Raw genomic sequence first — 16,977 nt, forward strand, 5'->3', positions numbered from 1 at the left:
GCAGGGCCGTGCCCACTGTCCTCGGCAGCCTGTTCCATGCCTACCACCCTCTGGTGCAGAACCTTTCCCTAACCTCCAGCTGCCCCTCCCACAGCTCCATGCTGTTACCTCGGGCCCTGTCGCTGTCCTCAGAGAGCAGAGCTCAGCGCTGCCCCTCCGCTCCCTGTGAGGAGCTGCAGCCGCCATGAGGCCTCCCCTCAGCTCCTCTGCTCTGGGCTGAACACACCAAGGGGCCTCAGCTGCTCCTCGTACTTCTTTTCCGCCAGACCCTTTCCCATCTTTGTCACCCTCCTTTGGGTGCTTTCTAATAGCTCTATGTCCTTCTTATATTGTATGCCCCAAACTGGTGTTTGAGGTTAGGCTGCAGGAGAACAGGATAGAGCAGGACAATCCCATCCCTCAGCTAGCTGGCAGTGCTCGGCCTGATGAATCCCAGGTTATGGTTGACCTTCTATTGCTTCCAGAGCACACTAGTTACTCATGTTCAACTTGGTTTCATCCAGAACCCCAAGATCCCTTTCAGTGGGACTGCTCTGCAGCGTCTCTTCCCCCAGTATGCACATATCACTAGAGTTTCACTGTCCCAGGTGCAGAATCCAGCACTTGCTCTTGTTAAACTTCATGTAGATGGTGACTGCCAGCTTTGTCAAAATCTCTCTCTAAGGCCTTAATTGCAGAGGCATTGAGACCCTGGCTTATAAATCACTAGAAAGCCTTTTAATTAATGGCAAGAAATCATATTTGCTGGAGTACATAAATGTTACTTCCAGAAGAAACAAAATTGCTAGTGTGGAAAGTATTTTAGTTTAGAAATATATTCTCCCTCCATGCAAATTCTAAATTCTTTACATGTCATGGCTTCTGTGATTCACAGAACTATTGTTTTATGACTGTTTCACATGAGTAGGCAGAAGTTACTTTTCAAGAAGGATTCTTCTTACCAGCTTTGACTGTTTTCTTGAGTACTAGGAAACAACCAAAAAACACCTGCAAAAACCAGCATAGAGCTCAATTCTGTCTTACTGCAAAAACCTGTGAACCTTGAATGATGAAGAATATGAAAATTTATAACTCAGGAAATAGATATATGTGTAACTCACGAAGGAGAGTAATAGCTAATCTGGCTGTTTCAAAGGGTATAAAATATATCAAGAAAACAACTTTGGAAAGAGCAGGTGCTGAGCAATCTCTGTATCTCATTCACGTGCAGGAGTCAATTGGAGACTTGTATCTGTTTCCAGTTACTGTCTGATAAATGAATTGCAATACATCTCCTGGAAACTTGTAACAGATAGTACAGTGTTTGGTTGAATATAAAAAATAGCGGGATATAGCAGCACCAGCATCACTACCAATTTCACAACACTTTCCAGATAGTGATTAAAATCTGCCATAGCTTCAGAACTGGACTGTACTTTTAGAGATAGGATTAAGAGATATATATATCCAGGAATAGTTTAAAATGAAAGTGAAAATACATCTGTCAAAAATAATAAGATATTTGACATATGTCTAAAAATCAATTATGCCTGAACTGGAGCAATTACTGTTTTCTTTCAACCATGTACCGAAGACATTTTTGTGTGAGTTTGGGTCTAGAAGATTAAGGAAAGTTGAAGCTGGCATACTCTTAATTGACTTGCCTAATACTTTATCTTATGTTAATGTGAATTTTCTTTGAGAGCAAAAAGATAAAACTTAGTGGGGTTTTTTTTTGGTGGCTAGGCACTAGAAAGATTTTGGGAGTATACTAAGTGTTAGTAGACTGTGCTTTCTCATATGCAGAATACAGTGAATTCACTGCAGCACAAGAAGAAGGAGGTAGAGTGGGATATAGTTTTCCCATTATTAGGGCAGAACATGTAAGATTCTGTTTCCAAAATATATGACTATCTGTCCCTCCGCTCACTCTAGCAGTTCTTCTCCATCCACAGTGTGGTTTTTGTCTTTCTTGTATTCAATTATTTATCAGTGCTTCTTTCTTGGGAACATCAGAAATATATTTAATTGAGTGAAGAAATAAGATTAATTAATTCAGATAGGGCCAAATGACCTTATATAAACAGGGTTATTACTTACCTTTTTTTGAGATGTCACAAATAGTATCATTCAGAAAGGAAGGGTGTTTACCTTTTACAGCACTGGTGTAGAAGGGACTTGCATTTTTTCCTTTATCTTTGCAGTAATCTTCTTTGTGTGACTTTGGACCTAGGACATTACTATGCTTCAGACCTTTAGATTTTGGATGTATTGATGATCTCACAAAATTTTATCAACATAAAGTTATTATGAGGGAAGTAAGGATCATAAACAATTCTGAAATGTATAAGTTGGTCAAAGAAAGATAGATACACCGTATGTAAGATTCTTGAAGAGAAGAAAAAACCCAACAGATTTGGAATGAGGAAGCAGGAGAAACTGTCAGTTTGCCATAGAGTGTTGGAAAAAATGTTAGACCATAGAATAATTAGAAAATTGGTACCACTCTCGCTCCAGATTATTTCAGTCCTTACCCTTACCTATTCGGCATTCCCTATGCCAAGTGACTTCCATGTAATGCAGTCTCCACTTCTCTACCCTAGAATCATTTTGCAAGTCACTATGTCTGTCATCCTTCTTCTGGTCCCTCAGATTTTTTTTTTTCTTTCAAGTTATATTACCAACTATTCTCTGTCTTTGCAATCGTGCTGTGCTTGGAGCCATTTTTTTTCCCTTGGTGTGCTTAAAACTTTTAAGATGAGGTGCTACTGCACATTTATCTATGATAAATAAATATAGTATATATTACTATCAGAGTAGTGTTTTTTATTTTGTCCACAAATGCATAATAGACTATTAGTTAGAAAACAATAGTTTTGTAAATGAAAAAGGAAACTCTATGCTAAGCCTTTTAGACAGGCTTTGTTTAAAAGCAAAATAAATTACATTAAATGAAACAACATATTTAATTACTGAGCCCTGTTCTCAGTCAATTTATTTTAATCTAAATAGCAAATGTTTAACTTGTATCCATTATTTAGTACCAGAAGAAATCCTTCTAAATTAAATCTCTTAATAAAATAAGGCAGAAAGACTCTGCCAGAAGTGTACAAAATGGTATTAATACAAGATTCACAAAATCACAAAGCTTATAAACATTCTGTATCTAATACACTTTATTGTGTGCTTATGATAGAGATGATGTGAAGCCTTTCTGTTAAAGACTCAAACATCCATTCTTTCATTTGTGCCATTTATTTCTCAAAGCAACTTTTCAAGTTTTAACCAGTCATTTGTGAAATTGCTTATTAGTGTCTGAGTTGCATATTCATGACTTAACGTTTTCAAAAAAGGAACTTGAGGGATATTGTCAATGATTATAAATATTTCAAGGGAGGGTGCAAAGAAGATGGAGCCAGGCTCTTTTCAGTGGTGCCCAGTGCCAAGATAAGAGAAAATGAACACCTACTGGAACACAGGAGGTTCCCTCTGAACATCAAGAAGCACTTCTGTGCTGTGCATACACTGCCACAGGTTGCTAGAGAGGTGGAGAAGTCTCCTTCCTTGGAGATCTTCAATAACCACCTGGATGTGGGCCTGGGCAACCTGGTCTGGGTGGCCCTGCCTGAACAGGTTGGACCACCTCTGCCAGAGGTCCTTTCCAAATTCAACCATTTTGTGATTCTCTGAAACTTTAAGATATAGGGCAAAGGACAACTCTAACTTTTGGTGAAATAATCCATAATTGAGGAAACAGATTCCTCTTAAAAATACAACCACTGTGGACCATCTGTGAAAGGAATATCCCTTACATCCTGTCTACATAGGTAAGAACAAGTTTAATTTTGTTTCTTCTCAGTGTCTGTGATTACACGAGAGACTGAGCAACCAATTATCTTCCCAGTTAACTTCAGATATATAAAAAAAAGAATTGCACAGTCACATCATTTAGGTGTCAAGGGACCTCTTGAGATGATCTCATCCATCCCCTCACTTGCTCAAGCAGGTTAAGCTAAAGCAGTTGTCCAGAATGACAACCAGTCAGGTTTTGAGTATCTCCACACATAGAGGTTGTTGACTGATGGCTGTTGGTCCAGAAAATTTTATTCCTCTTCTCACTGAGACTGATTAATTATATAAAACCAATGTAGGAAAACTAACACAGAGTACTATATTGTCACAGTTTGTAATTAGAACCTATAATGAGGGTCTGTGATAATGTTTAACTAAAAGAGAATCAAAACTTCAAGCATCCTCATAAGAGGTGTTAAAAAAAAAAAGATGCAAACAAAAATCAATCTGCCTTCCCGCCCTTAGTAAGAGTTAAGATAGAAGTGCTGTCTGTTCTTTCTTCTTCTTTTAGTGCTACACAATAGAAAACGTCTTAGTCTTCATATGTGAATCAAGCTTTTATCTTGTCCAGCAGTGACCATAAATGAAGAATACACAGGCCTGTTTTTTGTTATATATTTCAGATACTTACTGGAGTGCTGGTGATCTCTCTTTCTACTGCCTGATATCAATCCTCCTTTTCTAGATGAGTTCCTGAAGAAATAAATAACAATCCTTCCCTAGCAGCAGCTATTGTCTGCAAGTATCCTGGAAGCTGCCCTTTCCAAATCCTGAGGTTGATGGTAGAAAACAAACCTGATTATACTGGATTAACATCTGTGTCACTAGTGTTAATTTTAGCAGGGCCAACTGTGGTTTAGTTCCCCATACGACGCCAAGAAGACACAGTGAGCTCTTCTTCATCTCTCTTATCAGTTTGAGGGAACTGAACTGAGTGTTGCTGTTCTGGGTACTGTAAATGGGAAGTACTCTGAGATGCTACAGACTTAACAGCAATGCATCAAGGAGATAGTCCTTTCAACATCTAGAAACTTTGTGATCAAAGTACATTACTGATATGAAAAATACATGACTTGAAGTGGGATAAAGTTAAATGAGAGGGTGGTGACTCTCTTCAAAGATATTGCAGGATATTTTGCTCATCGTAATCACTATTTTATCAGTGAGGCACTACGTTAGGTGCTTGCTCTTAAACATTTTCCTATGCTACCCTCTGTAGTAGCATAGGCAACAAATGCATTTTTACATGTCTGTAATCCTTGCAAAGAAAATCTCTGCTATAGGGATCTACTGCATCATTACTTTTGTTACTTCACAGTGCTATGCTTTCTAGAACTGACACTAAAAATTACATAGAACTAAACTACAGTGCAGTGTTCCACAGAAGTGAAGCAGTGAATTTGAAATACGCTTATTTTAAGTATCTAATTTAGAGTTCTAGTCTTAAGTTTCAGAAGTTGGGTCCAAGGATTCTTTTACAGAATCAGTGTTCTCCACTGTCTCTTTGGTGAGGTGAGAGGCAAGGCTTAAAAAACAGGCTTGCAAATGAAGAAATGTGGGAGAAGACATGCTTTTCCATAGGGCCGTTGACTCTAATTGTGATGCTTGGTTTGAATCAAATAGCTTCAGTCTTGTAAAGAGTCAGCTGAGCTTATGCTGATAACTATGACAGTTTCCTAAGGGCCCACGGGACAGTAAAATAGAACCAAGATGTTATAAAAATCTGGCTCAAAGCTTTTTACCAAATGTGATGTGGCTTTATTCACAAAAAGTGTCTTGCTGTGAATTTATTATGAAGAGTTTGTGGATTGACCTAGTCATGCTGATTTGTGCTAAAATTGCCCATATCCAGCAGTTGCTCATCCACATTTTCTAAATGGGAACAAGAAAAGAGAAGCATGAAGAATTATGTGGCTCTTGCAATTAGGCCTATTTCATTCACCTTATTAACTATGCAAAATCATAAGGAAATAAATCTTTACTAGCAGTTAATAATCAGTTGGTTATTTGACAGCTGCAGGCAAGCCCAGTGATATAAAAATTACTGTCATTATGAACAGCTTCTAATAAGAAGAATGTTTACTAAAAATGAGAACACATTCCATTTCAACACTTACATGAAAATTTGTCTTTTCATGATGTTTAATAACTAATTTTCTGCTAGAATGACCCAGAGTGATACCATATGTGTTCTGTATTAAAATTTACTGTTAAAATATCTCTACGTCCTGTAACAGGCATAATTAAGCTGCTGTTCAGACAGTATATCCAAAGTATATGTAATGCAGCTAAATATCAGTTTACAGTCTGTTCTATTTCTCATGTTGAAATAGTTGCAAATGGTATTAGTCAAACCCTGTTCTACTTCATACCCTCTGAAAGATTTTTTTTGTTGTTATATTACTTATTTAAAGTTGCAAGCCACCGTGAGTACATTATTCTGGCAAAACACTATCGACCAAAAATTAGCTTGAACAACTCCTTGTGTATTTTCTAATTACTGTGATGCTGATGCAACAGCAATTTTGTGTTTGCAATTTATAGGCACCACTGTAGAGGGCATGGAGATGGAATACTTTCTTGGTAACCCTAGCAGAATACATGAGGTTCACAGACAAATAGTATCTATTTGGTTGATCTTACTGATTTCTACTAAAATTGTATATGTGTACTTTATTGTCTGCTGTGTTACTAGGCGTAGTATTGCCAAAAAAGCTGAGAAAGTGTTTTCCTACGTGTATAGCAAAATGTAGGGGGAATGTTTTTAAAGAAAACAAAGCAGTTTGTGGCAAGTTAAAGCTACTCTTGTGTTTTTGAGAGAAGAAAGAAGCTACTTCCTCTGCTTGACACAGCTTTTTTGCAACTTGAGGGGCAGCCTGCCAAAATGGCTACAAGGGGAAAAGAGAAAAAATCCAGGAATGAGATACAATCCACAGATAAAGTTGCACATGGTTGCAGTGGAATAGATGTGTAAGTAGGGAACTTTGCCTTTAAGTCTCTCTGTCTGTAGGAAGGTGAACGTGAAAGTTTCCCTGCTGACATTTTTGGAGAACACAGCAGTCTTTGTTTATCAGAAGAAGGAACCACAGGGAAAGCAGTGCTTCTCCCATACATTCTAACTTGTGGAGATTAAGTCACTGTCGGGGAACAATACACATATTTCTCTGTTAGCATGTGTACATTGTAGTAGGCATGAAAAACGATCTCAAATATTGAGAACATATAACATAGTTGTGAGATTTACTCATAACTAAGAGCTTTTTCTGCAGAAAGACTAAAGCTGAAACTCTAGCCCGGAGATGTCAGTTCCATGAAATTTCAAGAATTCTTTAACAGATTGATAATGAAAAGACTGTATGATATTCTTGTTCTAATTTATGTAATTTATCTATAACTTTATTGCTGGAACATACCCTGAGTTTGGTATTCTGACACTTGGAAGACTGGCAAGCCATTGGAAAAAGGTCCTTTATTATGGTATGTGTCAGGTCACCTTCTTTACAGACAACATATATGTTTGTAGCTTTTTTTGTTTTTCATTTTAAGCAATGTCAATCAAATGAAAAATAGTACAGAATAGGTATGGCTTCTACAACAGTAATATCAATTCTTTCAAATAAATTTTAATTATGTCCTAAAATTGCTTTTGGATTCATCTTTCTTTAATGCAGTGTTATGCTCTAACATTGCAACCCACCAGTGCTCAAAAAGCATGACTTAGACCCCAGAAAATCATGGGATTTATTTACACATATTACGTATGATCTCTGAATATTAAATGTGGGAAGTTCACTTTATCCTGCTTGTTTTGTTTTGAGCCTTCAGAGTCTTCTTGAGTCTCTTTTCAAAGTTTTATCAGTAAGTAGAAGTCTAAAGGGTTTTGGTTTTGTTTTGCTCCATTTCTTTTTTTAAAGCCATACTACAATTTATGTGAACTCTTCTCTTTAGGACGTGGAATCAAAAAATACCTTCTTAAAGGAGGACAGACCACAAATGGTTCTTTAAGATGAGATTTGACTGTAGCAAGAGCAGTGTGAAATGTGATTTTCTGTCACAGGGAGAACAGTACATTACTCTGAAACATTAAATATTGTATCTAAAAGTAAAAAAAAAAAAAAAGCAAATATGTGAATAAAGCGATTTAAATAATTTTCAAAACTTCCAAAATACCATAACAATCTATTCTGTTTTACAGGAAACCGGTTAGCTCCAGAAGAAAAACTGGGCATCCCAGTGTTATTCATGCCAGATACAATGAAAATGTATGAGGCTGTGATGGTAATTCATGTAATGAGGGAAAATGGTGAGAACTGGCCTTATGAGGGTTCTGCTGAATTAAATAAAGACTTAAAGAGGTAATTTATTCTAATAGGAAGCAAAAAAATAGTTGAAGATACTCAATCCTGTCATCATTTTCCCCTTCAGATATTTGTGTGTAGCTCCCAAAGGGGAGTCAAGTGTCTGATTTTGAGGGCAATAGGCATCCAACATGAGCTTTTAATGTATCCTGTAAAGCATGTAATTTACAAAATGAAAAGTACTAGCTGTCAGTGTAGTTATGGATACTGAGCAAAGGAAAGCTCTTAGAGGCCTCCTATTTTTCACTAATAATTGTTCTCCTGTGGACATGTTTATGTAATGCATAAACTTTGCGTCAGCCTAGATATGGTATAAGAGACCATATACTCATATGCTAACATAATAATACTCAAAGACACCAAAGTATGTGGATGTAAGTTATGACTTTCCTGAAATGGTTGGATCTTGTTCCGTATTTTTCTAAGATATGTTTAGCTTAATGCTTACAGCATTCAATAAAAAGGAGTCTCAAACATGCAGCATCTCTTAACTCTAGATTGTTTTGGAGAAAAAAATTCTCAACAGTCAATCATGATGATAGTACTATGATGATAGTCTTTCGTCTTTTCCATACTGATACTGTTCGCTTATTCTCCAAATAGTGTTACTATGTCAGAGGATGGAGGTATTCAGGGAATACTCTGGACATATCCAATTCATGGAATACCTGAAGCACCACATCAGAAATTAGTACCAGGTAGGTAATTAATGAAAAGCTTGAACAGTAAATGCAAGAAAATTAATTTGTGTTATCACACAAATTTGATCATGAGAATTTTCAGTAGTACTTTACCACGTTCCTAAAAAAGATAAAAGCACATTTAAAAAATGAAATCTCCTTTCCCAGCCTACAAAGTAAAAAGATTAATTTGTTTTTATTATGGCTAAAAGGAGCCAGGAGCAGATGGAAATCTCAAGGCTTGTGCCCTTTGGTATCCCAGTTAATGCTAAGTTAGAGAACTGTAAATCAAACAAAAGACTGACATAGGGGTACGTTTCTACTTATCTGCCCAAAATACCCCTCAAGAGAGATTACAGGTTAGATGTCCACTGTTTTGCTTAGCCTTGCATTTTACTCTTTAACCAAAACCAGAATATAGATTGGGGTAAACAGTAGGTTTTCCACTTGCTCCTGAGAGCTAAACTTTCATTAAAAGTATCGTATTCGTAGAATATTGTATTAATATTGTATTCAATTTATGTATTCATAGGACATTTATTGTTGCTTACTTTGGGCATAGTAGGTGTTCTTAGATTTGATGCACCAGTTTTTTAAAAATGAGAGATGGTCTCAGAATTGTGAAATATAGAAGTTGTGAACGGCCTTTTAAACCAAAAACTTGAAACTTCATCTCAAGGTGTAGACAAAGGACAATTTTATACCAACTTATTATTTTCTTCCTTTCTTTTATCAACTTTTCTTTTGATGACTGGATAAAATGCCTTTTTCCACTAGATAGGTTAAAATACAGGAATGTAGTTTACTGTCATTAATTTAATTTGCTTAAGGACCTTCTACTTTCAGACAAATACCAGTGATGTGGTATTAATTAGAGCTTTCATCTCCCTAATTTCCACTTTAATACCTTAAGGAATGAAGCAGAATATTGTCATGCAATCTACTGTTGCCCAAAATGATTGTTTTAGCAAGTCTCATTTGCAATAAAACTATTGATGTGAGTGTTTGTCATCTTGTTTAGAACAGTTATGTAATTCACCGGCAGACTTGGGGATAAATCTTTTTATCAGTCTTTTGTTCTCATTAGGCATAATATTCACAAATTAAAACTGTTGGCATTCATGAATTGGTTCAGTGATGTCGCTGTTATATATGATCCAAAACTTGAGTAATGTCACATCTTAAATAATTTTATATTCCTATAAGCAAATCTAAAGTGTAGAATATTTGTAAATAGTTGTGTAGTTTGTGTTCAGTGAATGTAATGCATACAAATAATACTGTAGTCATTTTAAATGGATATTTCTTTTGGCTATCGTCATATTTTTTGGCTTCTTTTTTCTTGAGGAAATACTAGAACTTCAACTGAAAAATAACCTAAAATATCTATTTGTGAGTGAGAAACCTGTTCCATTCCTGCCGTTATTCTGAAATGGTTTCCAAGAATAAATTGACTTCTTAAAAATTCCTGCTGTAATATTTGTTATTTACAAGAAACCCGCTTTTCTTTTAAGGTATTGTTTTTAATAATGATCATAATTGTATTGTCATCTCTCATAATGAATATATTTATTGAAATTGCCTGGAGGCTACAAGCTGTTATGTCAGAAAACAAAGCTGTTTTGCTAGAACATTAGGCAGTACATCTTCTGTGTCATCTTTATTTGCATCTTTATAAACTTTGAGAAGTCACTTGGCTTTGTATCTCATGAGACCAATTAAAACAATCAGTGGTCACAACCCATGTAGTACATGTTAACTAGATCACACATTGGCTAGCTTAGTAAAGTAATTACAAATGGAAATTACAAATGGAAAAACAGCAGCTATTTTTGTTTTTCTATTTCTCACGGAGTCAAAGCATAGACAAATTGAGAAGTGCCACCAGAAGTCATGTAATCCAACACTCTGCTCAAAGCAAGTCTCATTAGATCATGTTGCTCAGGTACTTGCCTAGCCAAATTCCACAGGGAGCTGATTTTTATCCATAAATATTACTGCGTTATGAAAAAGAAAGTGTAGAATCATTTCTGGTAGTAAGATGAGCTGTGAAAGAGTATGATGCATACACAATGTTTAGAAAGCGATTAGAAATATCTGGTAAACTGGAATAATATGGACAATGTACACTTATTCTTAAATATAAATGCATCTCAGAATAAAAGGTACATTTTTAGTTCTTTCTCTAGCTCTTCCTCCTGGAAATGTTTAGAAGAATTCTACAGATATCACTTAAACCCTGTCAATCAGGAAAAGACCAATAAAAAAGTTTTGCTTTGTCTTCTAAAGGAAGGAAGTTACTTGAATAAAATATGCAATAATGTATTTTCCATATCAGTGGTAGTGAAACAAACTCCAGAGCCACAAGTTGAAGCTAAAGAAACAAAGTCCTGGAGTATGGGATTTGTTGCTCTTTTTTAAAGAACAAGAATTCATTCTGAATTATTTATAATACAATTGTGATATGAAGTTCCGAGTTGCTTTTTAAAGCATCATTGGATATAATTCTGTTGATTGTTTTAGATAGATTACTCATTCTGAACAACTTCTTCCTTAAATGAAAATCAGGGACAGTAAGTCATTGCATACTAGCTTGTAGCCTGAAAAAAATCTAGCTTTTTAACAATATTAAAATAATTGTACAGTTTTCGTAGCTGTAATTCTGAAGAAAATAAAATTTAGACCTTGAAATGGAGAAGTATGTGATCAGCTGTTCTTTTTATGTTGATCTTAATACCTCTGGAAAATTCTAAAGTTTTTTTTGGAGGAAAAAATTTTTTTCCTTCAATTCTTGAATCTGATTTTCTCCTCTTTCTGTGCCACTGAGAATTGAAAGAAGCATCAACAATAACCATTAAAATAAGCTTTATAAAATTTAGTATATCAGCTAAAACACAGCTACCTTCTAATGAAGAAAGACATTATAGAATAAATAGATTATAATCACTAACAGAATTGGAAAATGGTCCATCATGCTTCAAAGAGAAACTCATGGCAAGATTCTGTCATGGTCCTTTAACAGCTGAATTTTGAACAATAATTTTCTTAAATTAACAAAAGCAGGAAATAATATAGTTTCATTTAACTTTTAAATTCCTTCCTTATTTTAATTTCAGTCTCCCTTTCTCATTGGTATATATCAAAATATATTGCAACTTCTATTTGCAAAAGAACACAAAATGAAGACATATTTCATGATTGAGAGAAAAAGCAAAATTTGCAAGTGCTGTTCTGAACCAACTCTGAGAAGGGAAAAAGTGTTTAGTTGTCTTGCCCATTACTGGAATTCCGTCATTCTCCAAGAACATTTCATTTCTATGTTTCATTACTTTGTGAAAATCAAGATGCTGATACTTCTCAAGTAACAGATTCTTGCTTTTCTATAGCTGTGGTACGTTGTCAAGCCAGGGAGAGAGCAGAAAAAAAAGTAGAAGTGCTGCTAACTGGTGTCATTCCTGGTGTGACTGCCATGTCTACCAGAAGAAATTCTGAAAAGGTCAATGGAAATAAGTCGTCCAACATCCAAGACATTGTTCAAGTCACTGATGGTAAGAATAAGTAGTTTAGATATCATGTTATTTTAGTAACATTGCACATATGGTAAATATTTCACTTGATATAGAAATGCTATGACAACAGTTGGGGATTAAAAAATCCTTTCTCTCAGTCCATATTTCTACCATGTTGCAAATATAAGGCATTCATATAACAGTATGTAGATGGAATTGCAGGCACATTTGAACCTTTCTTTTTTTTTCCTTTTGTCTTGGATGGGATGCTTGCAAACATACCATCTCTGCTTTAAAAAGGAGTAGCCTGCACAATATCTAAAGCCAGCAAAAATATGTCTGTGTAAGTGTTGCAGGGCACTATTTATCTGCAGGTTGTCCCTATTTGTAAGATGCATTCCCACTAGCAGGCCAATATCTGCAGGAAAATGGACTTAAGAAAGAGGCCCTGTTCAAAAGAAGCAATAAAGCTTTATAAAAAGATAGCTTCCGCTTGTTGTTAATCAGCTGAGGACACAGTGAAAATCAATTTCTTCAGAGATATGCCAGCTTCTCATATCATACCTCTTTTTGAAAGAGGATGGTATGGAGTGTAAGTGTACTACAAAGTAATAAGAAAATAATGCTAGTTGCTGCTGCATGCCTGTTATTTCTGTTCATATGTGTGTACTAACAGTCATATTTACAATGACAAGTTATGCATCATAACACGATACCTTCAACAATTATTGTACCTTTCAATCTTAACCCACATTTGTTTTTAGGTTCAGAATAATCCTGTTTTGTTTTTTTTTTTTTAAGAAAAATGTTATTTTAGAATTGTGTGTGATATGAGACATTCTAAATAGAAATTAACATAACTGTAAATGAAGGGAAGGGAATTCACCCATGTCCCATCTTTCTCAAGAGTATAATTTACTGTAAGGTGCTAAAATAGTACAGAAGTTGCTATGATTGCAATCTATTAGGCATTCAGTTTGAGACTTTGTCTTTTGTGTATCATCTATGCCATTTGAGTTAGCTTTAGAATCTAGACCAATAGGTACTTTGCAGGAATATCATGTTAGAGTAACTTCCCTGCCAAAAAATTAAGAAAAAGTGAAAATCTGGAAAATGTGAATCAAGATGTTTTACATCCTTCCTATAAGTGATGATCTTCATGCAACCATGGCCCCATCCCCATTCACTAGCCAGTGTGGTTTTGTATCTGCAATCACTCTCCAGTTTGTTACATTAAATAGATTTTTGGGGAATGTTTTTAAAAAAGAAGGGGATCTGAAATTGTGCACAAAGTATACTTACTGGTTAGTTAAACTTTATAATTGCTCATATTGCAATATCAAGAATAGTTTACTGTCTGAGCAAATTATTGTCTTATATTCCCATATTATAAAGCACTAGTGATCAATCCAGTAAAATAAAAAGATGTGAAGGTCTCAACTTACCTCTTTGTATAGCTGTAAATATAATTAATATGCCTTTATTCTACCTCGTGAGAACAGTGATATATCCAAAATAGGTCTCACGCTGGTTCATGTGGGAGAATTTCCTCTTAAACATAAGTAGCCCAGAAAAGCTATGGATGTCCTATCCCTGGAGGCACTCAGTGCCAGGCTGGATGGAGTCCTGGGCAGCCTGACCTGGTGGGTGGCAGCCCTGCCCACAGCTGTAAGGTCCCTTCCAACCCAAGCCAGTTTATGATTCTGTGATTCTATGATTTTTTACAATAGAGTAGCAGACAGACTTAGCTCTTTATTAACTTCCACAAGTGAGTAGGCCATCTTAAGCATACCTGAGCTATACACTGATCTGGGACATCATTGCATCTTTTCAAGCAAGAAGTCCAGTAAAAAAAATGCTTGACAACATAGGTTGTAAGATCATTTATAACTGGTGCTTTTCAATGACATTTTAATGTCATTATTGCTGTATTGGTGCCTATTAGGAATTGGATTTAATGGTAGTATCTGAGTTTTCTGCAGTCTACCAGTAGTAAGGTAAACAAAAGTGTAAACCTCTAAGATAACAAGCTGGCAAGATATTTTTCATTTTTTTTTCTTTTCTGGAATAGTGATTCATCAAGGTTTATATGTAGTAAGCAGTTTTTATATACAGATATAAATGATGATAATTACTGGCAGATCAGATTTAATCAGCTACAGCTGCAGTTCAGTATTCAAATTGTTTGGACAGTTCTTGGGAAGTGAAAAATCTTCAAGTATATACCTTATGTTAAAGGAATTAAATTTCATCCATTCCAGAAGATATCATTTGAAATAGAAAATAATTTCTTCAGAAAGAAGGGACAGTCTAAACACTGTGCAGTTAAAATGACTTGATTTGTTGTTCAGAAGTCAACAATATTCGGGAGATCAAGTTATATAAAGTCAACATTTAGACATAGCAACTATGACATGGCCCTTTTAAAAACAGATTTCAATTGTATTAAATACATGTGTTTATTCTATATGTATTTTAAGGTTTCTTTTTATAAATATAGCTGTAATTATATTATTTTCGATAAAGCTTATTTAAGATGTAAATTCATCATACAAGTATAGAGGTTATTGTTTTTTACTCTAATAAAATAGCTTTCTTGTCTACTCTAAACGTTCCATGGAAAATACTGCTTCATTTTCCATAGCATTGTTAAAAAAAAATAATAAAAATAAAAAAATAAAAAAAAGCATAAAACATGTACAAGTTATCAGTTATAGAAATTTGACTGAAAGTCACACGTTTCTAAGCAACCAATCTTCAATATGTTGAGAGCGCATGGAGCATACAATGAGAGTATCTTCTGAGGAAATAGACCTACTTAAGTTTATCGCATGAGCCAGCCAATCAGAGCTGAGTGTTTATAATTAACTTCCCTGATCTTTATTAATTCATAGTTCTCATAGCTTAAAGTCTAATCTTTGTTCTAGTTCCTGGGTTATTATTTCTGGGAAGCTTTCATGTGAGTTAGTTTCTGGGGAACAGTACTGTCCAAGCTCCTAAGGGTAGCACAGATGTGAGTTTTTTTATGGTATGTGAAAGTTTTGCAGTTATACTGACCTGTAAACAGATGAACAGCTTACTTGTACCTAGTGGTGAAATCACATTTTCCAGATATACCAGTTCATCATGTACATGGCATACATTTTATAGAGCATACCCTTTGTTTCACCATCTAAAAAACAATATATATATATATATTCTCTACAGGATTTTTTTTACAATTACTTAGCATGCAAAACCTCCTGAAGTACTAAATCTCATTGGAATTTACAGAAATCCTTAATTTTCTTCAATTTCACTAAACCAGCTCTTTGAGACAGAGGAAGAACATCTTCAAGCATATTAAAAACTGTTCTCCACTGTAGCAAGATTTCATTCTGGCCAGTGCTATGGATTCCAGTAAATGCCAATTTGATGTGACAGGCCCAGATCAGGAAGCTTACCTGAAATCATTTCAACAAAATTTGCTATTATCAAACAAATGTATCAGTGTCAGGTAGAAAAGTATAGGTGGAGAGAAAATATTCTCATAGAATATTTTATCTTATATTATCATCTATCTAGACTGTTCTTAATATAATTGCTGATAACATGTGGGAAGTGAATTTGGAAAGCAATATGAAGAAGATAATAATATTGAAAATGGCTTTATGTATAACTTAAGCCATCTCTCTATTGTCTGAATCATTGTGGAATTATTTCTGAAATGGTGTTAGAGGATGAACAAGTTATATAAATGAGTTTTATGAATGAGATTGTACACTGATTTTTTTTACTCTGTGAGAAGTATAGGAAAGAAAGAAAAATTATTTGTTTTGGGTTAGTAGATTGGAGAAAGCTGTTAGTAAAAACAAAATGAAAATGTTGATGAGAAGGTGAACCACCAAGTGGTAGGGGTTACCTTGTTCCTAAAGATGACAGCTCCCTCTGGAAAACAGGGAACTAAGTGAAGTCGAAGAACAGAGTAGTGGAGTAGAAATGGAAGCACAGATAGATTATTTTACGAGCTATGTAATTTTTGTTTATTTACCTATGAGTGGAACGCAGACGAGATTTGATGCATTGCTTCTCTTTCTGAAATTAAAGTGTAGACTCACTGTATGCGAACTGTTAGGTCACAGCCTGAACATGTGATTGGGCACTTGGTGAACGGGCATAGCCATCCCTGGGAGCACAGGCATGTGCAGTTCACCTGTGTGACCAGAAGGGGTGGACCTTGAGCCTACCCCTCCCTATCTTCATTTAAAGGCTGGCAGCTGGAAGGGAAACATCTCTGCTTGGTGGTTGTCTCCTCTCGGAGTTTCTAGTGAATCTTGATCTTTTGAAAGGGATAAGCTATTCCTTCTTTGTTACTGGACTGTGACCAATATCTTTCTTGGGTGATCTGAAGCTGGTTAAAGGCAGCTGTATCTGCTGCCTCCTATGCTTACATTCACCAACTTAAATTCCAAAGCTTCATTGTGAGTTTTTAATATGCAGAGTATAGTAGTATATAAGATTTCTTGAGAGAAAATGTAGTATCTGGAGGAAATAACAGCTGTAGTGGATGCTTGCAGTTTTAATTGAAAATGGCGTATCTATCTGATCAAGCAATCCCTT

The 16,977-nt window shown here is 35.4% G+C and overlaps 1 protein-coding gene across 6 annotated transcripts in view; it reads left to right on the forward strand.

The window, feature by feature from the left end:
* CFAP47 (cilia and flagella associated protein 47) overlaps nt 1-16,977 on the forward strand; it is a 280,469-nt gene that overhangs the window by 236,524 nt on the left and 26,968 nt on the right. For 4 of the 6 annotated variants that reach the window (XM_021407977.1, XM_021407980.1, XM_021407994.1 and 1 more), the window contains 3 exons: nt 8,027-8,186; nt 8,793-8,887; nt 12,256-12,417. In XM_021407977.1, the coding sequence (XP_021263652.1) occupies nt 8,027-8,186; nt 8,793-8,887; nt 12,256-12,417 (417 nt within the window). Of the gene's footprint in view, nt 1-4,454; nt 7,309-8,026; nt 8,187-8,792; nt 8,888-10,216; nt 10,384-12,255; nt 12,418-16,977 lie in introns of those variants that run through there. The other 2 variants (XR_002442056.1, XR_002442057.1) reach the window with 2 other exon arrangements.

The sequence above is a fragment of the Numida meleagris genome, chromosome 1 (genome assembly GCF_002078875.1).
Source record: "Numida meleagris isolate 19003 breed g44 Domestic line chromosome 1, NumMel1.0, whole genome shotgun sequence".
Classification (NCBI taxonomy): domain Eukaryota; kingdom Metazoa; phylum Chordata; class Aves; order Galliformes; family Numididae; genus Numida; species Numida meleagris.